Source organism: Chenopodium quinoa, unplaced genomic scaffold (genome assembly GCF_001683475.1).
Source record: "Chenopodium quinoa cultivar QQ74 unplaced genomic scaffold, ASM168347v1, whole genome shotgun sequence".
NCBI classification, from domain to species: Eukaryota; Viridiplantae; Streptophyta; class Magnoliopsida; order Caryophyllales; family Amaranthaceae; genus Chenopodium; species Chenopodium quinoa.
The window spans coordinates 1,163,107-1,188,283 of record NW_018743669.1 but is presented as its reverse complement, the minus strand read 5'-3'; the positions used below and the strand labels follow the sequence as shown (position 1 = coordinate 1,188,283).

The following is a 25,177-nucleotide window of genomic DNA, read 5'->3' as shown; positions in this document are numbered from 1 at the left end:
TATTTAGTGACTACATGCTCTCCCTCACAATTGTCCCCTGTATTGCAGGGGACCAGGCGTGGGTGGAATCGATTAAGCATTCAAAAAGTATTTCGTTGCAATTAATTTGTGACGGAGGGAGTATATAGATGAGGTTTAGCAAATGTGTCTGGGGGTGGGTTGTTGCTTCCGAATACCGGAGTTTACTAGTCAGGTTCTATTGCCTTGACCTGGTTAGAGGGAAAATTAATAGCTGCCTGTGAGTATGTGATGTTTCCAAATTAGCTTGTTTATTCTTTACATAAGATAACTATTTAATTAAGCCCTGATCTGCGCACGACATGGTATTCTAACAATGGCAGTTATAATAAGATACTATTTCAGTATAAAAAATTCAAGATGATAATAATTTTAAAAGAATTCGTGCAGGCCACTTAAGACTCTCCTCCCTCAAACATCCAGTTAATTATCATATTATGTCCAGCTACTTGTTAATTTTTGGTCAATTCTATTGTTAAATTGAAATTTATATCTAAAATCTTTAGTCCAACTTGATTCTGCAAACTCCCATCAATGTTAGGATACAAGAAAACAATTAAAATAAAATGAAATGAAATTTAACCTTTAGCTGTCTGGTATTCTTCTGTCAGATTTGAGATTTTATTCTTCACCTCTGTTGTTAATTTTTGAAATGGGTCTGCATTCATCCCTTTCGTTTTCTGTATTACTTGTCCGATCATTCTTCTTCTACTTGCTTCCATGCCTACAATCTATTTTTCCTTGAAACTCTTTCCATGAAGAAGAAAGCCATCTATTTTTCTCTTGTCAGAAGATGTCAATTGCTTCCTGTTCTCTTAACTCTCTTTTTCCTTCTCAATTGCACCATAGTCAGGGGCCTTGGCTCCTCCTCCACCATTGCTGCCATACATGGTTTTAACACCGTTTGTGGCATACTTGTGGGGAAATCGCAGGGGATCCAATGTTTTCAGCAGGGTAGAGTGTTTTCTGCCCTGCCAAACATCTCCTACGAAGCCATATCTGGTGGGCGTGATTTCTTCTGTGCCCTCAGTTCTGGTGGTTCCGATCTCTTTTGCTGGGACACAGGGTTTTCCAATTCCAGTATCTTTGGAAAGATAGTTTACCATAATACCCTTTCCCCGCTCACTGATCTAGCAGTTGGGGATGATCAAGTTTGTGCAGTGCAGGCAAGAACAGGCATCATCCAATGTTGGGAAAGAGAAGGAAGACTCCGTCTCCTCTCCCCAGCTTTGCCTCCCGTGGGAGAAACTGATTTCCTTTCCATAACGTCAGGTGATGGGTTTTCCTGTGGAATAGTGAGAGATGAGAGGAATGTCTTGTGTTGGGGTGAAAATGGGATAGGGGACTTTATTGAGAGAGAGTTTGGTAGTCTATCAATGTTGAGTGTAGTTGCTGGGAAATCTCATGTTTGTGGGGTTGCTTATTCTGGTTTATTAATTTGTAAAGGACTTAATGATTCAGGCCAACTTGATGTCCCTTCAGAAAAACCTTTCCACTTTTTGGAGCTTGCTCTTAGTGGGACTTACTCATGTGCCTTGCAAAGGAACAATGGCTCGGTCATCTGCTGGGGCAATGGAGGAAATACATCTGCTATCACCGACCAGAAGATTCAGAAGCTCTCGTTTGAGTCAATCATTTCTGGTTTAGATTACACCTGTGGTCTGAGATCTGACAATTTTACTGTAAACTGCTGGGGTCCTGGCTGGTCTGGTAAGCTTGATACTTCGCTTTCCCTGCCAAGTATGATTCCTGGTAAATGTGTCAGAGAATCTTGTCAACTTTGTGGTGTTTATCCGGGTTCAGAGGCACTCTGTAGTGGTGATACAATTATTTGCAGATCATGCGTGATTGAGCTTCCATTTCCATTAAATTCCAGAATAAATGTAGAGGTAGGAAATGTTTCTCAGCCTGTATCATCACCAGTTGCAATTTCACCCTCATATTCAGTTTTATCGTCACCATCAAATAAGGAAAAACACCGGCCTCTCTGGGCATACGAGATATTTGGGTTTGTTGGTATCATTTCTGGAATATTTGCCTTTGCTTACTTCATATACCTTAAAAGATTAGGTTGCTCAAAAGATAGGAAGGATCGAGATGTTGTGAAGGATAAAGAGCTTAATTCTATTGGGAGTAGCAATGCTGCTGATTCAGCTTTTGTAGCAAGTAATGCTTCTAGTGCACCTCAGTCAAGATCATCATCAATCACACAGCTCAGTTCTATGGCCTTGGGGCGTACTAGGAGCTGGGATAATTCGTCAAAGCACGTGGAGAAGGCAGAGGTGTTCACCCTAAGTGAGCTTGCTGCTGCTACAAAAAATTTCTCCTTGGAGAATAAGATTGGAAGAGGGAGTTTTGGGACTGTCTATAAAGGAAAACTCTCTAGTGCTGGCTGTGAAGTGGCCATTAAGAGGGAAGAAATCTGCGCAAGAAGCAAGAGAGGATATGCTTTTGAGTCAGAACTGATGCTCTTAACTCGGGTTCACCACAAGCATTTGGTGGGTCTAGTCGGGTTTTGTGAAGAGCAAAACGAGAGGTTACTGGTTTACAAATATATGACTAATGGAGCGCTGCATGATCATTTGCATAGCTACAGCGCTCAGAAAAGTAGCAGCCCCTTGAATTCCTGGAGGATGAGAATCAAGATTGCTTTAGATGCTGCAAGAGGGATTGAGTACCTTCATAACTATGCAGTCCCACCCATAATTCATCGGGATATAAAGAGTTCAAACATTCTTCTTGATGCAAACTGGGTTGGCAGAGTATCCGATTTTGGCTTGTCATTGAAGGGTCCTGAGAATGAGGAAGGGAGTATGTCGATTAAACCAGTCGGGACTGTTGGGTATATCGATCCTGAGTACTATGTTTTAAAGGTTTTGACAACTAAGAGTGATGTTTATGGATTTGGGGTGGTTTTGTTGGAACTGTTGACGGGAAAGAAGGCCGTATTCAAGGAAGGTGAAAAAAGTGGACCCACTGGTGTGGTGGAGTATGCAGGCCCCTTCATTGTGGCTGGGGAAGTCTGGAAGGTGTTGGATAAACGGGTGGAAATGCCAGTAATGAACGAGTCTGAGGCCGTTGAGCTTCTGGCATACACTGCGATGATGTGCGTAAATCTAGAGGGGAAAGAGAGGCCAACAATGTCTGATGTAGTTTCCAACTTGGAGAGGGCCTTAACACTTTGTAAAGGCAGCTCTGGTACCTTCTCTCCCAACTTTTATTCTTTCAGTGAAATAATAGGCTAAGCAGCTAATATTGCCTGCATTTTTTTTCTTTCCTGTCAAATTTCTAGTACTTTTTGCTATTTGATTTAGTGTTGTCCCTTCTTAGCTACTGAATTAGTGTAAATGAAGAATTTTAGTGGAGTTTAATTATTGAAGGGAACCTTGCTTGAGTGGAGTGTGATTGTATATCTAAGCTTGATGCATATTTAAGACTGGATTCCAGTATTTTTGAACTTTATGAATCAAAAATTCATTATTTTCCAAAATATGTTCCGTTTAAAACTAGTTGTTCTATTGTCCTAACCTCTTATAATTTAGGATATGACATGAATTTACAAAATACAATCTATTGGCTTTGTTACTTTCTAAGGGCAGGCTAGCAAAGCCTGTTGTAAATCCTTTCTATAGCTCTATTGAGACATCTTAAAAATAGCATAAGAATAATGTGATTATTAGTTCCGGACTGAGTGGGTATATTGTTTATGGATGGATATTCCGCCATTCATGGCAATGATCGCGCTCTTACCCTTCCACATAGTCAATCTTACAAGGAAGCATGTCTACACTGCTTCGTTCTAGGGAAGTCAATCATAGAGCTTAGGCTCAAAGTGACCAGCTGATCATAGACTCATAATCTATACACTGGAAAACATCTTTGTTGAGGCAAAGTTGTCAACTTTTGTTTTTTTTATTATTTTTATTTATACAACATAATTTAGATGATACTGAGTCTGAGGGTTAAACTTTCAAGGGCGGACTAGCTGGATTTGAGAGGAGTTAAATTGTAGATAATCTGAACAAACTATGCTTATTTTCTGCTGAAAACTCATTGAAGATGCTTCTGTTAGATCGGATCATCAGTAATGATACGCGCTGTTAGTTAAACTCAAAGCGCATAAGAAGTCTTGCATTTTTGTGAAGTTTCCCCTTCTTGTCATACAATGGAACAGACCTGATTCCACTTCTGAGTAGCCATACTGGCAAACAAGTTTGCCCTCCAAAGTCATGAGTCCTGTCGGTGTCGAATTCTTTGACCTCTATCAGCAGCATTGCTAATTCAGGTACAGTTAAGGGGAACTTGAACTCTTGATTCCATACCGGAACCCACTGATCCATGATTGGTACTGTTTTTTCTCTTGCCTCGTCTACTGGGACTCCCACAATTTCAACCTGGGAAAGAAAGAGTGATTAAAGAAGTACAAAATTCAGTCATGTCATTATTCTAAGCATGTTAACTGTAATGGGATGCAAAAATGCAAATACTCAGTAGAACATTTGGTTAGACTAACTGCTGTGAAGAAATCTGGTGGGGAATTATCACTTTCAAAGTCTTTCTCTTCACTGTCGAAGTCCAAATGCCAGCCAGTACCCAAATATACCTTTACCTGTACATTAACAAAACGAGGAAAGCAAATAAACATCAAAATCTACATAGTTAGAAATCTTGTTTGGATGCAAATTTTTATCTGTGGTTATATAATGAATATGAACTCACCTTTAAAATCGTTTTAACAGGACGCCATTCTGTAGGATCGAAAATCTTATTATTCAGCAAGATCTCTGGCTTTTTAACATAGCCAGTAGGCTTTTTACTGTCTTGGCCGAGTTGTGCCCTAAACAACCCTTGCATTACCCATAAATGCTTGTCAAAATCCTGTTTCAAAATATTGTCAAAAAAGAATCAGATTGACAAGTACGCAAAGATAAAGTTCTGGTTGGGGATAGTTGAATATTTCACACAAAGGGTCTTCCATGAATGTAAGTGTTTATACAGAAATTTACCTGTGGATTGATTGCGACCATCTGAGCCCCGCGTGTCCAGCCAATAAGAGGGTCAAAATTTTTAGTGAAAACTGCTGGATCATCGGAGTTGGGATAAACTGCCAGTAGTTCCTTCTGGGTTAAACTAGTTTTTATTTGATCTGAAAGACTGAACACCAACTTATGATTTGAATCGAATGAACATAAACAGATTCCCATGTAAATACCCTGTTTCCACCTCTACTCAAAATTCAGAAATTATATAACATAAATTCTGTTGATTAAAAAAAAAAAAAAAAAAACCCCTCTGTTACATTACTGATGTCAAGTCATTTAGATAAAAATGCAGCAGCAGCAGAATAAATCCTACAGTCAACAGTTGTGTATTTTGCTAACCTGGTATACTCAGTACTAATAGCAGATTCTATCTCGTTTTCTGTCAATCTCAAAATCCCTTTATTGTTTTCTGGCTTCTTATTGTAATTATAAATATAGCCTTTTTTGTCCTGCAAAATCAATTGTATTAGGCTTTAGGCTTATTAAGAGCTTGAGGAAAGTTTTCAAATTTATGCTGTTATAACTTGAACAACTTTAAGTTCAGGCTTACCTTCGTGTTTGTTGGTGACGGTTCATGTTTCACCTGCTTTCTAGTTAAAATTATAAACTTTTGTTTCAGAGAATCTAGAGTCGCATTCAAAGCTTCATCTAGATCACACAAGCTATGTTTTTTGCCAAATTTGTCGATCCGCTGCAAGAATAAGGTGGCTTTGTAATTATTTCGTTTAGAAAAGAAGAGGATGGAAAGTTGTAATTTAATGGAAAAAAAGGATTCAACGTTTTAAAATATACGAGCAAATTCTATCTGACATGATAACTAACCTCTTTTATCGCTTTCTGGAGATCATCTGATGGATCTGATTCAAATTGCTGCACTAGAATTATTATGAGGGGGAATTCAGAAGTAACAAATGCATTTTCACTGATAGTCTCCAAACAATTTTCAACTGTGATTGAAGAAGAATGTGGTTGGCGCTGTATCCTGTCATATGTTGTTTGAGCTTAATATTCCAGTTGAATACAAGAGAACAGTAAACTAAATTATAGCCAAAATAAAGAAGTAAAATGATGCAGAAACAAAACAACAGCTGCAGAACAACAAGTATACCTCGGATGAGAAACATTAATGCCTTTCTTATCCGAGTTGAGCCACACATCCAATTCAATAACTCTGATATCCATCAACAAAGCCTTTTTGATTGCTGTGATACTGTTACGGAATTTCTCCTGCTCTTTTTTATCTTTGTTGTTACTAGGCTCACCATCACCAGCCGAATTGGACTTTGATCCTCCCCTGTGGTATTTCCGGGGAAAAGAAAGCATAGTGATCGTCTTTAAATCTTCTGCTGCAGATTTGATAGGATTCTTGCTCTTGTTCCGTTTCAAGTAGGAACCATGGCTTGTGTATACAAAATAATGCACAAACTTAGCTTTCTCATCAAACTCCTGCGTTTTCAGTCTCAGAAATTAGCAGGCTTTCTAAGTACACAGATGAACTAATTTAACTTGCTAACTAGATACATACAGTAAGTAATCATACCTTTTTAACTAAGGGATGATTTTTGCTGCTGAGAAGATATGCAAAGAAGCCCTTCCTACTGAGACTGGTTCTACGACAGTTGGCAAATCCCTTGAATTTTCTTGAGGCTACGATTTTTTGTGCACGCTTTACAGCATCCTTCTTTGCCACATCTTGATGTTTCTCGAGATATTCAGCCAGCTTAGGTATTCGTATTTTATCACTATCATGTTCTTTGTATTCGTTGAACAAATTTGTCACATCATCTGGAGGTGATGAGGGCCAATGACTCTTAAACCAACGTCTGTAGCAATAATTTAATTTTCCATAAATTTCCGACATGATGTCTTATTTTCAAGAAGACAGTGGAGAACGAATTGGAAGAGAATTGATTATATTACGGTTTAAGAAACTTTAATGTTTGCAGAATAAGATAACTGAAGGACATTTTTTTTATAAGGTTGAAGTTAAAGTATGGTTGAAGAGAGGGTGTATGTAAATGTGTTTCATGCATGCTGTGTAGAATTTCACCTTAGTAAGTTAAAGTAAGAATATATACCTGCTCTTTACTTTGTAAACTATTGTCAAAGTGATCAATAAGCTTTGGTTACTTCTCTCAAACTTGTCATGTATTTGTTAGATTTGAGAAACGGAGTATCTGGAAATAAAAGAACATTTAGCCAGAATTTATTAGACGTGAGTAGAGGGTGAACGAAAGTGAAAAAAAGTTGACAGTTTTGAGAGGGTATAAGTGTTTTCTTCTAATTTAGTTATCCCACAGAAGAAGTGGGTATGAATTAAAGAATTAGCATATTTTTCATGGTGATTTTCAACTTTATGCAAAAAAAATTGCATTCCTTTATGTTGTTTCCTGTAGAGTAAAAACTATGCAGCCCAAATTTTTTTGCCAAAACTGGAGAATTTGAGCCGAGTTGGTCTAAGATCAACATGATAAGAAGATGCTAATCGTGCCTGAACACACTCCGAAAATATGGCCTGAATAGCAGCCCAAAATCTGCTTGACTCAGGAGTCAGGCCAGTCCATGCTTGATTAGCTTGCCTTTCTGAGTAAAATCACTCTAAAATCCAGCTCAATTTTTGGTAACTAACTTCTGTGTTTTTCTTCCTAATTTCAGAGCCTGTTTTACCTTCAAACTGGTTTGAGAGGTCTATTTCTGCTTGCAACTGACACTTTTAGCCGTTTTCTTGTGAGATGAGAGGAAGTTCTCACTTCTCAGCAATGGAATTACTGTTGCTGAATAAGATTGCAGCAGTCATACATATTTCTAAATGCATGTAAGAGATCTCAGGTAAAATATCTAATACATAAACTTTGATTACTATCATAACTACAGAGAAGGTACAAGTTATAGTAAGTTAGCTTCCTAGAACTGAAAACTCATAAGAAGTTTGACATACTTGTATTTCTCCCCCTTCTTGTTATACAATGGAATTGCTCGGATGCCAGTCTGAAGCTCTGAGACAGGCAGACAAGTTTGCCCGCCAAAGTCATGCCTTCGACTCATGTTATAGTCGCGAACTTCAATTCTCAAGAGGGCTAGTTCAGGAACTGTTAATGGAAACTCGAACTCCTCATTCCATAGAGGGACCCACTGATCTACTATAGGCATTGTCTTCACCTTCTTCTTATCACCGGGGACTCCTAACACGTGAAGCTGTAACCACAAATAAAACACAAATATTCTCATAACAGTTCATTTTTGGCAAATAAATATTAGGCAGTGCATTGCTTCTTGCCTTGACTGCTAATGATTCTGAATGAAGATTTTGTATTAGCTGACCTTAGCAAAGAAATCTGGCGGCGAATACTGGTTAAAATGCTTATGATGGAAATCCAAATGCCATCCATCCCCCATGTATAACTTTACCTGTTCATTAGAGTCTATATAGATTAAGATACTAGATCATATATACTTCAGAAAAACAGAGAAAACGCGGTGTTTCTGTTGATCCTATTAATATTTAAATGACTGCTAGATGAAGCCACAAACCTTTAAAGTTTTCTTGGCTTTTCTTCTTATGCTGGGTTCGAAAACCTCGTTATTAGGACCACAATTCAAAAGGAAGTCAGGTTTTTTCACATAGCCACAACCACCATTTGCTCTAAACATTCCTTGCATCATCCATAGATACTTTCCATATCCCTTACAAGTACACAAGTAGAAATGAATGTAAGGCAGTATTAATCGGTCCTTTTATACTTCTTTCGTACTGAATGCAACTGTTTGAATTGGCAGAAACTAGAAAGTGAAGGTGATAAAATTTAGAGATGTAAACCTGCATATTGAATGCAACCATTTGAGCTCCATGTGCCCAGCCAATGAAAGGATCGTAATTTGAAGATAGAATTCTAGTACCCTTTGGGTATACTCTTAACAAGTTCTTCTGAGTAAATCTGAACAAAGGACAGAAATAGTTACATACTCATTTTGCTGACAGGAGCTATGTATAGAATTCTGAAGAATTAGCGTAAACTGTTTAGGATCATTCTGTTTAGTACATAACTGACATTTCAGAAAATAGAGCAAAGACCAAGTATATTCAGAATTGATGTAACTTGTTTAGGATCATTCTGTTAAGTACATAACAGATATTTCAGAAAATAGATCAATCAAGTATATTCAAAATGCTTCAATTTGGTCTGTGATCATTATTGCAGCCACAGTTTCTATGTTTAGAGACTAAAAATTTCTTCATAAGAGAAAAGACCTATCCTAAAGCATCTTTATGTCTTTTTTGCCTTCTATAGTTATAACACAAAAGGCGAGTACAGGAAAAGTAAATGTATCAAGTCTATTATAACTAACCGGATGATATCAGTTGCACGAGTCCTTACAGCATATTCCAGCTTCTGCTCTTTCAGACTCAAACGGGCAACTCTCTTAGAATCACCTTTAAGTAAGTTTTCCAGGCCACCTTTCCGCTTTACAGCATGAATGGAAATCAACCTCTTATATTCCGGAATGACTGCTTCCTCCTCCTCGTCCTCCTCTTCTTCCATCTTATATTGCTGCCATAGAGGATACTTAAAACATTAAGATAAAAATGTTTTTAAATTATAAACAACCTCTGAATTCTAGTTAAAATACTAACCTGAATCTGTGCATCATCTTTGATACTATGTCTGGATTCACCTGTATCTCCTAATGTAAGTACTGAAATATCATTAAAATCTTTAATCTTATGCTCATTAGGTTCTTCTTCCTTGAGATTGTCACCGGACTCTTTTGGTGGGTTGGTTGATATCAGAATCTTTCTCTTCAAATATTCTGGTGACGGGAATTCTGAAAAATCCATGCCAGGGAAGAGTATGTTTCCAAATGTTTTATTGACCATCTGAATTAAGAAAAAAGGTCCTATTTATAATCAATACAACTGATATTATGCTACAATATAAAAAAAACATTTAGCCTATGTGAATGAACTTTCCTGAGCAACTTTGGCCTGAAGAAAAGAGTCTAAGTGGTCTTCAAATGTAATAATGACAGGATAATCTGAAGCATAGAAGGCATTTTCCTTGATTGCCTCCAAACACTTGATAAGTTCTACAGGAGAAGTCATTGTCCTGTTGATTTCAACAAAGTTTAAGTTCACCAGGAAGTAGCAGAAGCTTATATATACACGAATTCAAGTTTTTTTTGACCCTCAGATATAGTCCTTTTAATCATAGAATGTGACAACGGGTGCATGGTAATACAAGGGTGCCTAATATTCATAATATGGTGTTTGTGGAGGACTTGTGTATTTGAGTATTGAGATAGCATTTTCTGTATTATACTAAGAATTGCGAAAATCTGAACTACTAAGTCTCAAGTATATAAACCAAGTTGGATAGATTTTATGTTAAGTGTACATACATACCCTCCATGGTAAACTTCCACATCGTTCCTTTTCGAGTTGGGCCACAAATCCAGCTCAATGACCCTGACACCGCTTCTTAAGGCTTTAATGATCGGCTCAATGCTGCTCGCGCTGCTGAGCTGATTTCCTGTCAAGTAAGAATTGTGGCCTGTGTAGAGGAAATAGTGAGCCAAAGGAGCATTCATGTCATGGTGCACCTGAGAGGAGCAAAAATTTTACAGGAATGTTCAGAAATTCAGAACAAGCCACAGTATTATGTCAGAGAATTTTTGAACAGAAGATGAAAAGTATTTTGACAAAAAACTTTTGGTAACAAAATTATTACAGACAGAATTTGTAAACAGCAACTTTTTCACAAAGTAAAATTCATTAAATCCATCAATTAAAGGGTAGTAAATCTTGTAATTTCCTGTATTTGCAAAAAACTGGTTGAACTAAAGGTGTTACTTACCCCAAGAGGTGCAAGAGGAGGATTAAGATCCCCAAAAAGATATCGAAAGAAGGCATCAAGGTTAAGGCCTCGCCTGTGGAAGACATGGTGATGTTTCAGACTGTTGAAAATAGCTTGAGCATGTTCAAGAGTTGCCTTCTCTTCCCCTTGAAAATCTACCAAAAATTTATGCAGGATTTCGACAGTCATCACTCCATTGTCAGAGTACTCGTTGAACAAGTTCACAACATCCTCTGGAGGCTCTGCCATCCTTAGCTTGAACATACGCCGGTAACAGAAACAGAACTCATATGCCTGTTTAGACATTTTTGTCTGATAGATTTTGTTTCGCAATTGATCCTTTGATCTAAGAAGTTGCCTTACATGAATTAAAGGAGCGATAGAGATTAGCTGCTTTCCATTAAAAAGATGAAGATAGAGATTTGTTCCTGATATTCTGCAAGAATCTCAAAACTCTTTAGCTAATAGTACTTCTGCATTAATTTTTTCTTATGGAATTTCCTTTTGCCAAAGTGGGAATAAATTCTCTTGTTGTTTACACTTCTTTTGGTATTGTATATTATTGTCAGTCTTCACGTTTTCCTTTTAAATAAAATACAATAAAAACACAAAGGAAAGTCTCAATTATCAGTAACAAAAATGTTAATTTATGCCTTTTTCTCACTCTATCAGTATTTTTTATCAATCCCTCCTCAATTTAGCCAAAACAATCAAGCCAAGTATATTCGATTTTATATTAAATTTGTATATTTTCATCTATATATACAGAATTATTGGCATTTTACAAATAAAAATAAAGTGAATGTGGTTCAAAGAACATACATAGCAGGAAGCTGTAGTAATTATGAAAAGATTATATAAATTACAGTCAGTTAACTATATTGGTAACAATTGAAATCGCATGAGAAGCTTAATGTGATCATATTTCTGTCCTTTTTTTCCAAACAACGGAACAGCTCGGATGCCACTCTGTAACTCCAAGACTGGCAAGCAAGTCTGGCCTCCAAAGGCATGCCTTCCATCTAAGTCGTGTTCACGAACTTCAATTCTTAGGAGTGCAAGTTCAGGTGCTGTCAAGGGGAATTCAAATTCCTTGTTCCACATTGGCACCCATTGATCCTCGATAGGCCTTGTTTTATCCTTCTTTATGTCTGCTGGGACTCCACAAATTGCAACCTACACAGAAAACAGCACAAAACTGTAAGTGCAAATGACAAGGTATGTATATACTACCTCCGTTTCATATTATTTGCAATGATTAGACGTTTTTCCTCTCTACTTTATATCAAGTAGTTGCAAATAATATGAAAGAGAGGTAGTATGTATGTTGGTATGTATGTATGATCAGTGACCAGGATAAAACAATTGGTTATTTTCTGACCTTAGTAAAGAAATCAGGTGGAGAAAATGGATCAAAGTGTGTTCGGCGAAATTCCAAATGCCATCCATACCCCATATATAGTTTTATCTGTACATTGAAGATTATTAGGCTTCATGAACTAATTTTGGTAAGGTGAAGTAAACAAAATCAAAGTTTTGTATGTAATCCTAGTTCTGCTAGACAATGCTAACTGATGAAAGCTAGACCTTTAAAATCATCTTGAGTGGTCTTTCAATAATGTTGGGATTAAAGGGCTCATCACTTAACAAGAAATCTGGCTTCCTCACGTAACCACAGTTTCCATTAGCTCTAAACATCCCTTGCATAATCCAAAGGTATTTTCCATAACCCTGTCGAAACAAGAGGAAAGTAATTAATCAGCATTAGGCTGACTCATTAAGTCTTGTACTGGAAAAAACTATAGATTTCCAAGTTACCTGCATGTTGAATGCTACCATTTGAGCTCCGTGTGTCCATCCAATAAAAGGGTCATAATTTGAAGAAAAAAAGCGTGTTCCTTTTGGATATATCCTGAGTAGGTTCCTCTGAGTAAACCTGAGGTGGGTTGCCTTTGGTGAGGAAACACCGAAACATGTATCTATTATCTAACAATTAGTCTTCAACATCTCATAGACTCGTACCAAGTGGCTGTGCATAAGTCATTGAGCTAACTAGTATAGTCTTACAGGACTTTCTGCTTTATATCATACCCATACTTATACCAATCATGATAATTTTGAAAACTAACAACGAAAAAACAGGAAACTGTCTTTTCTGGTTTCTAAAAACAATTTAAGTTTTCTAAGAACCTCAAATTTAGCAACTATGACAAATAAATTAAACCTGTTTGAATTACTTACTTGACAATGTCACTTGCATAAGTTTTCACAGCATTTATCAACTTCTCCTCGCTCATACTCAACCGAGCAACTCTCTGAGTATGTTCATTCAAAAGCTTTTTCAGTCCATCATCATCTCCATGTTTCAGTTTGACAGCATGAATAGCAATCAAATGCATATACTCAGGAACAGCGGTATCCTCTTCACATTCTTCTTCATTGTCCTGTTAGTATTTATTACAGATGTCAAGATTGTTTAGGGAAACAAAAAGTAAAGCTGAATATGAGGAAATTCATAGTTTTAATGCTATCAAGATAAACCTTGATTGTTATATCTTCAAGTTCATCATTATGTTCTTGTTGGATGATGCTATCAAGTGAGATTTTCGGCGGCTTGGTTGATATCAGTATCTTTTCCTTCAACTGTTCAGGTGAAGGGAATGCAACAAATTCCAATCCAGGATACAACATTGCTCCAAAAATATCACTGACCATCTGAATTCAATAAAATATATAGAAGAGTTAATATCAGGCATAAATCCAATAGATTATATAGGAAAATGTATTATGTTTTAGGAACTCTCCTTGGCCACTTTAGCTTGAAGAAAAGAAGTCAAGTGATCTTCAAAAGTAATGATGACAGGGTATTTCGAGGCAACGAAAGCATTTTCTTTGATTGCTTGCAAACATTTGTGGAGTTTGACAGGAGAAGTCATTGTCCTGCAAGTATGAAAATTTCAAATTAAGCAAACTATGTAACACTTTGTTCCTTTTACAAATGTTAAGGTATGAATCTTAGAAGCATAATACTACCCTCCATGAAAAACTTCGATATCATTTTTGTTATTCTTGCTAGGCCATAAATCTAGCTCGATGACCCTGACACCACTTAATAAGGCCTTGATGATCGGCTTAATGCTGCTCTTGCTGCTGAGTTGATTTCCTGTCAAATAGGAATTATGGCCTGTGTATAAGAAGTAATGAGCCAGAGGTTCATTCATGTTCTGGTGCACAACCTGTAGTACCCAATTTTAAGTAAGCGCGATTATGCTTTGTCCAAAAAATGTAAGACAGAAATATACTGCATCACTGATAATATTACAGTTTATGTACGATTATATCAAGTAGCTAGGTAGATCATAAAAAAGAGTGTAAGAACTTTGAAAAGATTATTACCCTAGGGTGTGCAAGAGGAGGATTTAGGTCCCCGGAAAGATATTGGAAGAAGGCGTCAAGGTTAAGACTTCTCCTCAGGAAAACATGATGATGCTTGATACTATTGAATATATCTTGAGCACTTTCAATAGTGTGATGTTCTCCTTGATAATCATTCAAAAACTGGTGCAGTTTTTCAACTGTCATCGCCCCTTTGTCAGAGTACTCGTCGAACAAGTTCTTGATATCTGTTGGAGGTTCTGCCATTCTTAGCTTAAACATACGCCGGAAGCAGAAACAGAACTTGTATGACTGCTTAGGTTTATTTAACTGATCAGCTGTTGGTGTGAACAACTTTTTCATGGTATTCATTTTTGTAACAGTCTATTCATCTGGTTTATCTTTCTGACATATTGTACTTAGGTAAAATATATAGGAAGTGAAAAGAATACTTGTTGGTTAATTAAAATATTGTGCTTTGGAGTTGCCTCTTGCCAAAGTTAGAATATATACTCAAGACATCCTCTAATATAATTTATCCTTTTATTCAGCTAACATAGTGCTAACAACATAGTTATACATGTACTGCATCAATACATGAAGCTTTTATCTTAGAATTTGTAGGCTGAAAGAGATGAATTGTTGGAAAAGTACAGTACACTTTGGCATTGTTTGGCGATTCATTTGATTCATTTTATTATATAGATTTTTAGCTTTGGCTTTTCAAGGCGGTCAAATAGACAAAGAAAGTAATACAACATATTATATATATTAATAGAACGGAGGAAGTAGTATTGTTCTAGCTTTTGATTTGCTTGCTCAAGAGTTGGAGATTCTGCTCACAAAACAGCTCATCGACAATATTGGTCCAGACAACTAACTATATTGGTCGATCAAACAAGTCAAGTGAACCAGCCTAACAACTGAATCTTGATTGATAAAACAAAACCTTTATTTATTGCTCATTTTTCAGTATTTACTATTTAGTTTGATAAACCCCAGAATAAAGCCAAAATTTTTGCACATACAACAAAACTCCAAGGAGATCAAAAAGGTACATGTTCACAGATGATACATACATAAGGACACCATCTCATGAACAAAGTACTAACAGTATAAGTATATTTACGCGAATATAAACTGCATCAAAAGCTTAACCGAAGCATATTTCTCTCCTTTGTAATCATAAAGGGGGACTGCATGAATTCCTGGTTTCAGTTCTCTGACAGGCAAGCAAGTTTGCCCACCAAAATCATCCTTATCAGTTGTATCATATTCATGAACTTCAATTCTCAGCAAAGCCAGTTCAGGGATTTTTAAAGGGAAACTGAATTCTTCGTTCCAAGCCGGTCTCCAATGATCCTCTTTCACCTTTGTTTTCTTCATCAGTTTATCTGCTGGCGACCCTGCTATTCCCACCTGTAAATTACTCCTAGAATTTTACTCAAAGTTTCATAGCAAGCTAAAGTTATACAATACAATATATAACATAAAGTGGTTAATATTCTTAATAATAAGGTTTGGTTTACCTTAACATAGAAATCTGGTGGTGAAAATGTGTCAAAATGAGTTTGTCTGAAATCTTCACGCCACCCATCTCCAATGTATACTTTCACCTAAACAATCCACATATTTCTTTCTTTCAGATGAAGTGCATTTTAGATACTTATTAATGATAGTAAATCGAGTTTATTTAGTGATTAAGTCACCTTTAATGTTGTCTTGATTGATAAATCTGCTTTTGGATCAAAAACTTGGTCATCAGGACCAAAATTCAACAGAAAATCAGGCTTTTTTACATAACCACAGCTTCCATTGGCTCTAAACATCCCATGCATCAACCAAAGTTGTTTCCCATGACCCTGTCAACATACGCGATTGATTAACTTGTTAAGTACATTATTAACTAGTCAACAAACCAGCAAAGATGCTAATTAGCTAGATAATTGATTTGCTGTTTATATACCAAAACATTACTAATAAGTTGTATGTTAGGACAGTTAACCTGCATGTTAAACGCAACCATTTGAGCTCCATACATCCAACCAAGAATAGGCTCGTAATTGGAAGAGTTGAACCGCGTAACCTTAGGAAAAATCCTCAGAATATTTTTCTGGGTGTACCTGCAGATTAATGAACACCATACACATTCATACATTGATACAAGATTTACAGGACAAACACTAGTATAAAAAAAAATACTACAGTTCTAAGACAAACCAATGAACCATGATCATTAGGCCACATATCACATGGCTCAGTTAATCAGTTTGACCTCAGCCCAACCCTTTTAATTGTCTATCATAACACATGTGACTTGCTTGAGGCATTTGCAAAGTCTATACATTTTGAGCCAGACATGAACTGGCCCACTTAAGACCAATCAAATAAATTTTCCTTTTACAGAAAAATTGGATAAACACAAGTAGTTTTTTTTCTAATACTAGGTTCGTTACACATTAGTTGCAACTTTGGAATATTTTATGTAACGGAGGTAGTAAAATTACTTTACAATAAAAAGTGATGAGGTACCTTATGATATGAGTTCCATGAGAAGTGGTTGCCTTGGCTAGAAGTTGCTCACTCCAACTCAAACGGCTCACCTTAATAGGATCCACCTTAAGAGACTCCTTCAATTCACCCCTCTTTATACCCGGAATCGTTATCATTCTCTTATACTCGGCCGGTCTTTCTTGCAACGAAGGGTCGTCATATTCACACACTTCTTGTTCAACATTTCCATTTGCACTTTTCTCATCATTATTGGCCTGTTAGAAACAAAAAATCATCAGCAACTACTAAATAAAATTATCATTAAAACATACAAACATCAAAATTAGAATTATTTACTTAAAATAAAACCTTATACTCTTGTTCTTCAATAGAAGGCTGCTTCTTTTGAGATCCGCTACCATTACTATTTTTGGCATTTTCGGCCGTAAGATACTCCTTGGGTGGTTTAGTTGATACAAGAACCTTATACTTCAATTCTTCAGGGGAAGGGAAATCCTTCAAAATTTCAGTTTCGGGGTAGAACAACATATCCTCAAAAACTTCAATAATCATCTTCAAATTCAAACCATAAATAATCAATATATACTTGATTAATAAATTAATAAACTCATTTAAATCCATAAAAATTACACATATACTTAAATGTACATACTTGTGCTACTTTAGCTTGTAGAGTTGGATTAAGATGATCCTCGAGAGTCAAAATCACAGGATAAGGAGATGCACAAAATGCATATTCTTTTATGGATTTCAGACATTTGAGCAGATCCACTGGAGTTGTAAGAGTCCTTTAACAAAAAAAAAAAAAAAAAAAAAAAGTTAAATCAAACCAAAAAAGAAATGAACAACAAAAAAAAGGAAGGTTATTAATATGATTGCATACTTTCCATGCAAAACATGAACATCTTGTTTGTTAGGAGTAGGCCAAAGATCAAGCTCTATAACCCTTACACCTCTCTGTAATGCTTGAATGATCGGAACATCGCTACAATCGCTACTGATTTGATTGCCTGTCAAATATGAATTATGACCTGTGTATATGAAATAATGGGATATTGGAGCGTTCATATCTTGATGAACCTTCAACATTTCCCAAAAAAAAAAAGTCAAAATCACTTTCACAATGGTAAAATTATAGATAGCAACTTGTTATATTAATAACATGAATGATTAGTAAGAACTAACCTGGGGATTAATAGGCGGATTAAGATCAGTCGAGAAAAGATAAGAGAAAAACTCATCAAGACTAAGAGTTTTTCTAGCAGTGTTACTAAAAATAGGCATGTGAGGGTGTTTTCTTCTTGACTTGATCTCTTCAATGATGTTCTCTGCATCGGTTAATGTGGTCGTCTTGGATTCACCTTGCACCTCGATCATCAACTTCTGGAGGTGTTCCGCCGTCATGTGGGGCCCACATTCGGCGTATTTGTCAAATAGATGTTTGATATCAGTAGGCGGCTGTAACTCCGCCTTCACAAATTTTCTGGTAAAACACCCAAATATCTTGAAACTCTCCATTTCTTTCTTTACCAACAACAAAAACAAAGAAGGTGAGATCCTCTGTTTTAATAACAGGGGAAACAGACCATATATGTTGCCTTTCACAACACAAGTAAATTCCTTTATATTTGCTAGCTGTTGACTAGACATACAAAAGCACACTTTCACACAAGTAGTATTTATGTTCAATCTTTGAAAAATATGTACTTGTACCTATTGAGTACGTGCACGTTACTTATTGCATTGGTATTTACTCCGTAACTAGATACAATGTAATCGGAAAAACAGTGAGTAAATATGACAAAAAAAAAATTTAAAAATAATACACATATTACAAAAAGGACTTGTAAGATAATATAGAATATTGGTTGACTAGAGAATAGTTTAAAATTAAGGGTAGCTAATAGCTGTTGAATGTTGCTAAATTATTGCATAGTTATAATTTCTTTTTTTAACTTGTAGTTGATTGGTTAGTTGTAAATATAATCCACTTAATTTTATAAAAATTGTGTTGATAAGTATATTAGGTGACTCGTACTTCGTAGCTTTGTCCGCCCGATCGGGCGGACATTGCCCGGTCTGACCGGGCGGAAGAAGAAGAGGTGCCTGGCAAATTCGTTGAAGAAGCTGCTCTCGCGCCCGACCGGGCGAGCCTTCGCCCGACCGGGCGAGCCTTCGCCCGACCGGGCGAGCCTTCGCCCGATCGGGCAGACCTTGCCCGGTCTGACCGGGCGGTGGGGGTTGGATACGTTGAAGCATTCGTATGGAGTTTTCTTCTCGCGCCCGATCGGGCAGACCTTGCCCGGTCTGACCGGGCGGAGAAGGAAAAATACGGAACGCGGATTTTGCGGTTTTAGGTTATCTTATTTTATTATCTTTTTGCCCAAGTATCTTTTAATTAGGGATTAATATAAAACCTCCCTAATATCAGTATTAGGGTTAAGAGAGACAGAGTGAAAGCCGTTCTTGAGAAATACAAGAATCATCTTTGTAATCTTTGCAGTTTATAGTGAAATCATTCGATCTCGGTGCCCGTGGACGTAGCTATCACATCGATAGTGAACCACGTAAATTCTTGGTGTTGTTCTTATTGTTTGCATTGAATTTCTTTATTGTTTTCTTGTTTGTTTACGACCTTTGCTTCCGCTGTCGCACAACAATTGGTATCAGAGCTCAGGTTCAATCCTTGGAGAGTTTCTTGAAGATAACAATGGCAGGAGATTCAACAATAAGAATTGAGAAGTTTACCGGGAAAAATAGTTTCGGGTTATGGCAAATTAAGATGAAGGCTCTGTTAAAACAACAGCAGATATGGCGTCCGTTGGCTCCAAAGAGTACTACTTCGGAGTCAGGAGACGGACCGACTGACTCGCAGTTAGAAGTTATGGAAGAGAAGGCACACTCTACCATATTACTTAGTCTTGATGATCAAATCATCACGGAGGTTGCTGATCAGGAAACGGCGGCTGGATTGTGGCTGAAGCTGGAGTCATTGTATATGACTAAGTCGTTGACCAACAAATTATTACTGAAACAGCGGTTGTTTAGCCTCCGGATGCAGTCAGGTACTTCCTTACGGGAACATCTAGAAAAACTTAACTCTATTTTGCTTGATTTACGTAATTTAGATGTTAAAATTGATGATGAGGATGCTGCGTTGATTTTACTTGTATCTCTACCGTCTAGCTTTGAGAATTTTGTAGAGTCTTTTGTTGTTGGTAAGGATTCTATAACCTTAGAAGAAGTGAAGGCAGCACTTCATACTAGGGAACTCAGAATGAAAGCTACGAGTGATAATGGGGATAATGGTAGTGGGTTATTTGTTAAGTCCGGAAAGTCTAAAAAGAATAAGGGGTTTAACAAGGGGAACAATGCTGGGTCGGGTGCTGGAAACGGCAAGGATGGATCTAGTAAAACTACTACTAAAACATGTTATTACTGTAAAGAACCGGGTCACTTTAGGAATAATTGTCCGGTGAGGAAAAACAAGTCCCAGGCTGCTGTAGTTGAAGAGAAACCGAATGAGAGCTATAATTCAGAGGAAGATTTAGCATTAGTCAGTTCTGCTAGGTCTGATGATTTATCTGATAACTGGGTTCTAGATTCGGGGTGTTCGTTCCATATGTGTCCACGTCGAGATTGGTTTGATACATATGAACCTCGCAATGGGGGTATGGTTATAGTCGGTAACAATGCTCCATGTAAGGTCACAGGTATTGGTTCCATGAGGTTGAGGACTGTTGATGGGCGGAGGTTAACTTTGACTAATGTACGGCATGTTCCTGCTTTAGGAAAGAATCTGATTTCATTGGGTACCCTGGATGAATTGGGGTACAATGGTGTGTTTTCAGATGGGGAGTTGTGTATTTTCAGAGGTTCTGAGTTGGTACTTAAGGGTATCAAAAGGAACACCCTCTATGTTTTTGAGGGTGTTACACTGCCTAGTTCTGCGGTTTGCGCATCTGTATCTCACCAGGAGATGACTAAGATTTGGCACATGAGGCTTGGTCATATGGGGGAGAAGGGGATGCAGCTATTGTCCAAGAGGGGTCTTCTATCCGGGGTCAAGGTTGCCAACCTTGAATTTTGTGAGCATTGTGTGTTTGGTAAGAAACACAGGTCAAAGTTCAGCAAGGGTGCTCACATTACTGATGCAGTGCTCGATTACATCCATTCAGATTGCTGGGGTCCATCTAGAGTTGAAGGTATGGGAGGTTACCACTATTTTGTGTCATTTGTTGATGACAAGTCCCGATACACATGGCTTAGGTTGCTTAAGTCAAAGGATGAGGCCTTCAAAGCTTTCAAGCAATGGAAAGCTTTGGTGGAAAATCGACAAGGAAGGAAGATCAAGAAGCTACGAACGGACAATGGGCTAGAGTTTTGCAAAGACGAGTTTAATCAGTTCTGTGCAGATGAGGGTATAGGTCGGCATCATACTGTCAGGAAGACACCACAGCAGAACGGTGTAGCAGAACGGGTTAATCAGACACTGCTAGAGAGAGTTCGATGCATGCTCTCTAATGCAGGGCTTGGGAGGAGGTACTGGAGTGAAGCTGTGTTAACAGCTTGTTATGTCATTAATAGGGGTCCTCATTCTGGAATTGATTCCAAGATTCCGTTTGAGATCTGGAGTGGTAAGTTGCCTAATTTTTCGAATTTGAAGATTTTTGGTTGTGTTGCTTATTATCATGTTATTGAGGGTAAGCTGGATCCACGAGCCAAGAAGGGGTGTTTTGTTGGGTACGGGGATGGTGTGAAGGGGTTTAGAATTTTTTCACCTTCGGAGGGTCGGGTCATTCTTAGTAGGGATGTTACTTTCGATGAAAACACCATGTATTCAATTAAAAATGCAGAGATTTCAGATTTGAGAAGGGAAGGAGACAATTTATTACAGACAGATGGGGTACTTGAGGTACATCAGTCTACCATTGCTGATTTACCTCGGGTACAATATATTGATGATGATGCTGATGTTCCAGTGCCGGGTACTCCTGAACCTGAGATTACTCCTACTCATTCTAACTCTGGGGATGAGGTGGAGCAATCTAATCAGGGGTCATCTAGTCAACCTGACACCATTCTTGAGATGCCTAAACGAGTTATCAAGAAGCCTGTTAGATTGATTGAAGAGATGGAGGGAAGAAATTGCTGTGTTGATGCGATGACAGGTTATGCATTGAGTGTAGCTGATGATGTAGAGTCATTTGAACCTGCCACATATAAACAAGCAATTAGTTGTAGTGAGTCTGCGCAATGGCTTGCCGCAATGGGTGAAGAGATGCAGTCTCTTTACAAGAACAGAGTGTGGGAACTGGTAAAGGTACCGGAAGGGAGGAAGCTTGTGGGTTGTAAATGGATTTACAAGAAGAAAGAAGGGTTGTCGGAAACTGAGCAAATACGTTTTAAGGCTAGGCTAGTTGCTAAGGGGTTCAGTCAGGTAGAAGGGGTTGATTTTGTTGAGATATTCTCACCTGTGGTTCGACATACTTCTATCCGTGTGTTATTGTCAATTGTAGCACATTTTGATCTTGAGCTGGAGCAGTTGGATGTTAAAACGGCTTTCCTTCATGGCGATTTGGAGGAGGAGATTCTGATGAAGCAGCCCGAAGGATTCGAAGCTCCTGGAAAGGAACACTATGCCTGCAGATTGCTAAAGTCATTGTATGGACTTAAGCAATCCCCCCGACAGTGGTACAAAAGGTTTGATTCTTTTATGGTTTCACAAGGTTTTGACAGGAATTCATATGATTGCTGTGTGTATCATAGTAAGCTGGATAATGGTTCCATGATTTATCTTTTGTTATATGTTGATGACATGTTGGTTGCCACAAAGAATAAATCTGATATTGCTAGATTAAAGGAGATGCTTAACTCGGAGTTTGACATGAAAGACTTGGGTGCAGCTAGGAAGATTTTGGGTATGGAGATCTACAGGGATCGGGCTAGAGGTAAGTTTTTCTTGACTCAGAAAAGCTACATTGAAAAGATTTTGTCTCGTTTTGGGATGGAAAAATCGAAGCCTATAAGTACGCCAACTACTGTTAGTTGTAAGTTGTCTTTGTCTATGTCACCTCAATCAGAGGAGGAGTTGTCTTATATGTCTAGAGTTCCATATGCAAATGCGGTTGGTTGTTTGATGTATGCTATGGTCTGTACTAGGCCGGATATTGCGCATGCCGTTAGTGTTGTAAGCAGGTTTATGGCTCGACCTGGGAGGGAACACTGGCAAGGGGTGAAAAGGATTTTTCGCTACCTGAGAGGGACAGCTGATATTGGTCTTGTGTACGGGAATGATAAGGAATGCTTGGTCACTGGGTACAGTGATTCTGATTATGCAGCTGATGTGGATACCAGGAGGTCTGTGACTGGTTATGTGTTCACTTTGGGTGGTTCTGTGGTTAGTTGGAAGTCTACATTGCAGTCATCAGTTACGTTGTCAACTACTGAAGCTGAGTATATGGCTTTAACTTCTGCAGCTAAGGAGTCTATTTGGCTCAAAGGCCTAGTAGGTGAACTGGGTATTGCACAGGATTTTGCTACAGTGTATTGTGATAGTCTAAGTGCGATTTGCTTAGCTAAAGATCAAGTACACCATGATCGGACGAAGCACATTGATGTCAGGTATCATTTCTTACGTACTGACAAGAGGATTAAGGTGAAGAAGATTGGGACTGCTGACAACCCGGCTGATTTCTTCACTAAGCCTGTTCCGTTTAGCAAGTTTAAACATTGCTTAGACTTGCTAAATATTGATTACTACGTGATGTAGTAGGCCCTGAGGGGCGAAGTTGGGGAGCTCCTGGTGTAGGTGTGTTGGCATTAAGGTGGAGCTTGCCCGGGGCTTGTGATGCAGGTGGAGCATTATGAGTTGTTATACTTGGAGACGAGTATGTGATGGGTCTTGGTTGAAGACTTATCGGGATGTATGGCTTATGCATGAGTCCTGCATCGGGTTTGGCTTGAGATGTTTTTTCACTATGTCTTGATGGGGTCGTTTGCTGACTACGAGTTCTCGTCAAGGTGGAGATTGTTGATAAGTATATTAGGTGACTCGTACTTCGTAGCTTTGTCCGCCCGATCGGGCGGACATTGCCCGGTCTGACCGGGCGGAAGAAGAAGAGGTGCCTGGCAAATTCGTTGAAGAAGCTGCTCTCGCGCCCGACCGGGCGAGCCTTCGCCCGACCGGGCGAGCCTTCGCCCGACCGGGCGAGCCTTCGCCCGATCGGGCAGACCTTGCCCGGTCTGATCGGGCGGTGGGGGTTGGATACGTTGAAGCATTCGTATGGAGTTTTCTTCTCGCGCCCGATCGGGCAGACCTTGCCCGGTCTGACCGGGCGGAGAAGGAAAAATACGGAACGCGGATTTTGCGGTTTTAGGTTATCTTATTTTATTATCTTTTTGCCCAAGTATCTTTTAATTAGGGATTAATATAAAACCTCCCTAATATCAGTATTAGGGTTAAGAGAGACAGAGTGAAAGCCGTTCTTGAGAAATACAAGAATCATCTTTGTAATCTTTGCAGTTTATAGTGAAATCATTCGATCTCGGTGCCCGTGGACGTAGCTATCACATCGATAGTGAACCACGTAAATTCTTGGTGTTGTTCTTATTGTTTGCATTGAATTTCTTTATTGTTTTCTTGTTTGTTTACGACCTTTGCTTCCGCTGTCGCACAACAATTTGTTTAATCAACTTTCACATGACATTGGCTGATTGGCAATTAAGCCTTAAAGCCAGAAATGTCACCCTCTTGTGATCAAAGCTGAGACATGATGGATTGAGGGGTCATCTTCTTTTTATTTCTTCTTTTTCTATTGTTTCTAACATGTGCAGGAGGTCATTTGGATTAGGTTTGTGCTAAATAAGATTTATTATTGTTAATTAACTTTTTGTAATGAAGTTAAATACCACGTAGTGTGTAAGATACAATAAGTATCTAAGTAAACTTCGGAGTTTAGATTAGATAATTAAATACGACAAGTTTTGCTAGAATACATATAGAACTAATAGAAGCGGCTTATACATCTAACCCAAAAACTTTATATTGATATGTACTTTTATTTTACAAAGCATTTTTATAAAGTGTTGTCCTTTACAAAATTTTGTTATGCAGACATTTCTACGTCTTTACCTTGATTATAACATGTCGTGACATGGTGTCACTTTATTTTAGCTAGTTACTCCGATCCGTATTTAACATGTTAATAACTAGCTTTTGATCAAAAATAAAAAATAAAATTATCAACCCTCTTACTCAAGGTCAACATCTCTTTAAATACTTGTAAAGTAGACCTATTATAAGATTTATCATTTCCAACTTTTTTTTAATACCTTTTTCTTTTCAATTATCTCCACAGTAAAATTAATTTGTAA

General features: G+C 37.9%; 4 protein-coding genes and 1 pseudogene across 4 annotated transcripts; 1 reads left to right on the top strand and 4 right to left on the bottom strand.

Annotated features, from left to right (window-relative positions):
- Positions 1–529: 529 nt before the first annotated feature.
- On the top strand, positions 530–3,497 carry LOC110683472 (annotated as a pseudogene).
- Positions 3,498–3,693: 196 nt separating this feature from the next.
- Positions 3,694–7,235, bottom strand: LOC110683470 (phosphoinositide phospholipase C 1-like). Its single transcript, XM_021859847.1, has 9 exons — positions 6,601–7,235; positions 6,169–6,506; positions 5,883–6,042; positions 5,611–5,751; positions 5,400–5,509; positions 5,025–5,172; positions 4,738–4,896; positions 4,532–4,627; positions 3,694–4,412 (listed from the first exon to the last, which is right to left on the bottom strand). The coding sequence occupies exons 1-9, from the start codon at positions 6,919–6,921 to the stop codon at positions 4,119–4,121; spliced, it is 1,767 nt and encodes a 588-aa protein (XP_021715539.1). The 5' UTR covers positions 6,922–7,235; the 3' UTR covers positions 3,694–4,118.
- Positions 7,236–7,888: 653 nt separating this feature from the next.
- On the bottom strand, positions 7,889–11,400 carry LOC110683471 (phosphoinositide phospholipase C 2-like). Its single transcript, XM_021859849.1, has 9 exons — positions 10,913–11,400; positions 10,462–10,658; positions 10,030–10,165; positions 9,694–9,936; positions 9,408–9,610; positions 8,878–8,995; positions 8,592–8,744; positions 8,382–8,468; positions 7,889–8,255 (listed from the first exon to the last, which is right to left on the bottom strand). Exons 1-9 carry the CDS (start codon positions 11,216–11,218, stop codon positions 7,965–7,967), a joined length of 1,734 nt encoding a protein of 577 aa, XP_021715541.1. The 5' UTR covers positions 11,219–11,400; the 3' UTR covers positions 7,889–7,964.
- A 211-nt stretch (positions 11,401–11,611) lies between these two features.
- Positions 11,612–14,686, bottom strand: LOC110683469 (phosphoinositide phospholipase C 1-like). Its single transcript, XM_021859846.1, has 9 exons — positions 14,309–14,686; positions 13,946–14,148; positions 13,717–13,852; positions 13,454–13,627; positions 13,154–13,356; positions 12,731–12,848; positions 12,500–12,643; positions 12,294–12,380; positions 11,612–12,088 (listed from the first exon to the last, which is right to left on the bottom strand). The coding sequence occupies exons 1-9, from the start codon at positions 14,657–14,659 to the stop codon at positions 11,789–11,791; spliced, it is 1,716 nt and encodes a 571-aa protein (XP_021715538.1). The 5' UTR covers positions 14,660–14,686; the 3' UTR covers positions 11,612–11,788.
- Positions 14,687–15,217: 531 nt separating this feature from the next.
- LOC110683468 (phosphoinositide phospholipase C 4-like) lies at positions 15,218–18,499 on the bottom strand. The gene is made up of 9 exons (XM_021859845.1): positions 17,987–18,499; positions 17,685–17,881; positions 17,454–17,589; positions 17,150–17,353; positions 16,820–17,055; positions 16,293–16,410; positions 15,997–16,149; positions 15,817–15,903; positions 15,218–15,706 (listed from the first exon to the last, which is right to left on the bottom strand). The coding sequence occupies exons 1-9, from the start codon at positions 18,449–18,451 to the stop codon at positions 15,413–15,415; spliced, it is 1,890 nt and encodes a 629-aa protein (XP_021715537.1). The 5' UTR covers positions 18,452–18,499; the 3' UTR covers positions 15,218–15,412.
- Between the last annotated feature and the right edge of the window lie 6,678 nt (positions 18,500–25,177).

Excerpts from the sequence above, each read along its gene's own strand:
- LOC110683471 (XM_021859849.1), bottom strand. The coding sequence starts at position 11,218 with ATGTCTAAACAGGCATATGAGTTCTGTTTCTGTTACCGGCGTATGTTC. Across the intron at positions 10,659-10,912 it reads CTCCTCTTGCACCTCTTGGG|GTGCACCATGACATGAATGC; the intron begins GTAAGTAACACC and ends TGCTCCTCTCAG. Across the intron at positions 9,611-9,693 it reads AAGATGATGCACAGATTCAG|CAATATAAGATGGAAGAAGA; the intron begins GTTAGTATTTTA and ends CCTCTATGGCAG.
- LOC110683469 (XM_021859846.1), bottom strand. The coding sequence starts at position 14,659 with ATGAATACCATGAAAAAGTTGTTCACACCAACAGCTGATCAGTTAAAT. Across the intron at positions 13,628-13,716 it reads TTCAAGCTAAAGTGGCCAAG|ATGGTCAGTGATATTTTTGG; the intron begins GAGAGTTCCTAA and ends TATTGAATTCAG. Across the intron at positions 12,849-13,153 it reads TATGCAAGTGACATTGTCAA|GTTTACTCAGAGGAACCTAC; the intron begins GTAAGTAATTCA and ends AACCCACCTCAG.
- LOC110683468 (XM_021859845.1), bottom strand. The coding sequence starts at position 18,451 with ATGTCTAGTCAACAGCTAGCAAATATAAAGGAATTTACTTGTGTTGTG. Across the intron at positions 17,882-17,986 it reads ATCCGCCTATTAATCCCCAG|GTTCATCAAGATATGAACGC; the intron begins GTTAGTTCTTAC and ends GAAATGTTGAAG. Across the intron at positions 17,590-17,684 it reads GTTCATGTTTTGCATGGAAA|GACTCTTACAACTCCAGTGG; the intron begins GTATGCAATCAT and ends TTTTTGTTAAAG.
- LOC110683470 (XM_021859847.1), bottom strand. The coding sequence starts at position 6,921 with ATGTCGGAAATTTATGGAAAATTAAATTATTGCTACAGACGTTGGTTT. Across the intron at positions 5,510-5,610 it reads CGTCACCAACAAACACGAAG|GACAAAAAAGGCTATATTTA; the intron begins GTAAGCCTGAAC and ends TTGATTTTGCAG. Across the intron at positions 5,173-5,399 it reads ATTAGTACTGAGTATACCAG|TCTTTCAGATCAAATAAAAA; the intron begins GTTAGCAAAATA and ends GTTGGTGTTCAG.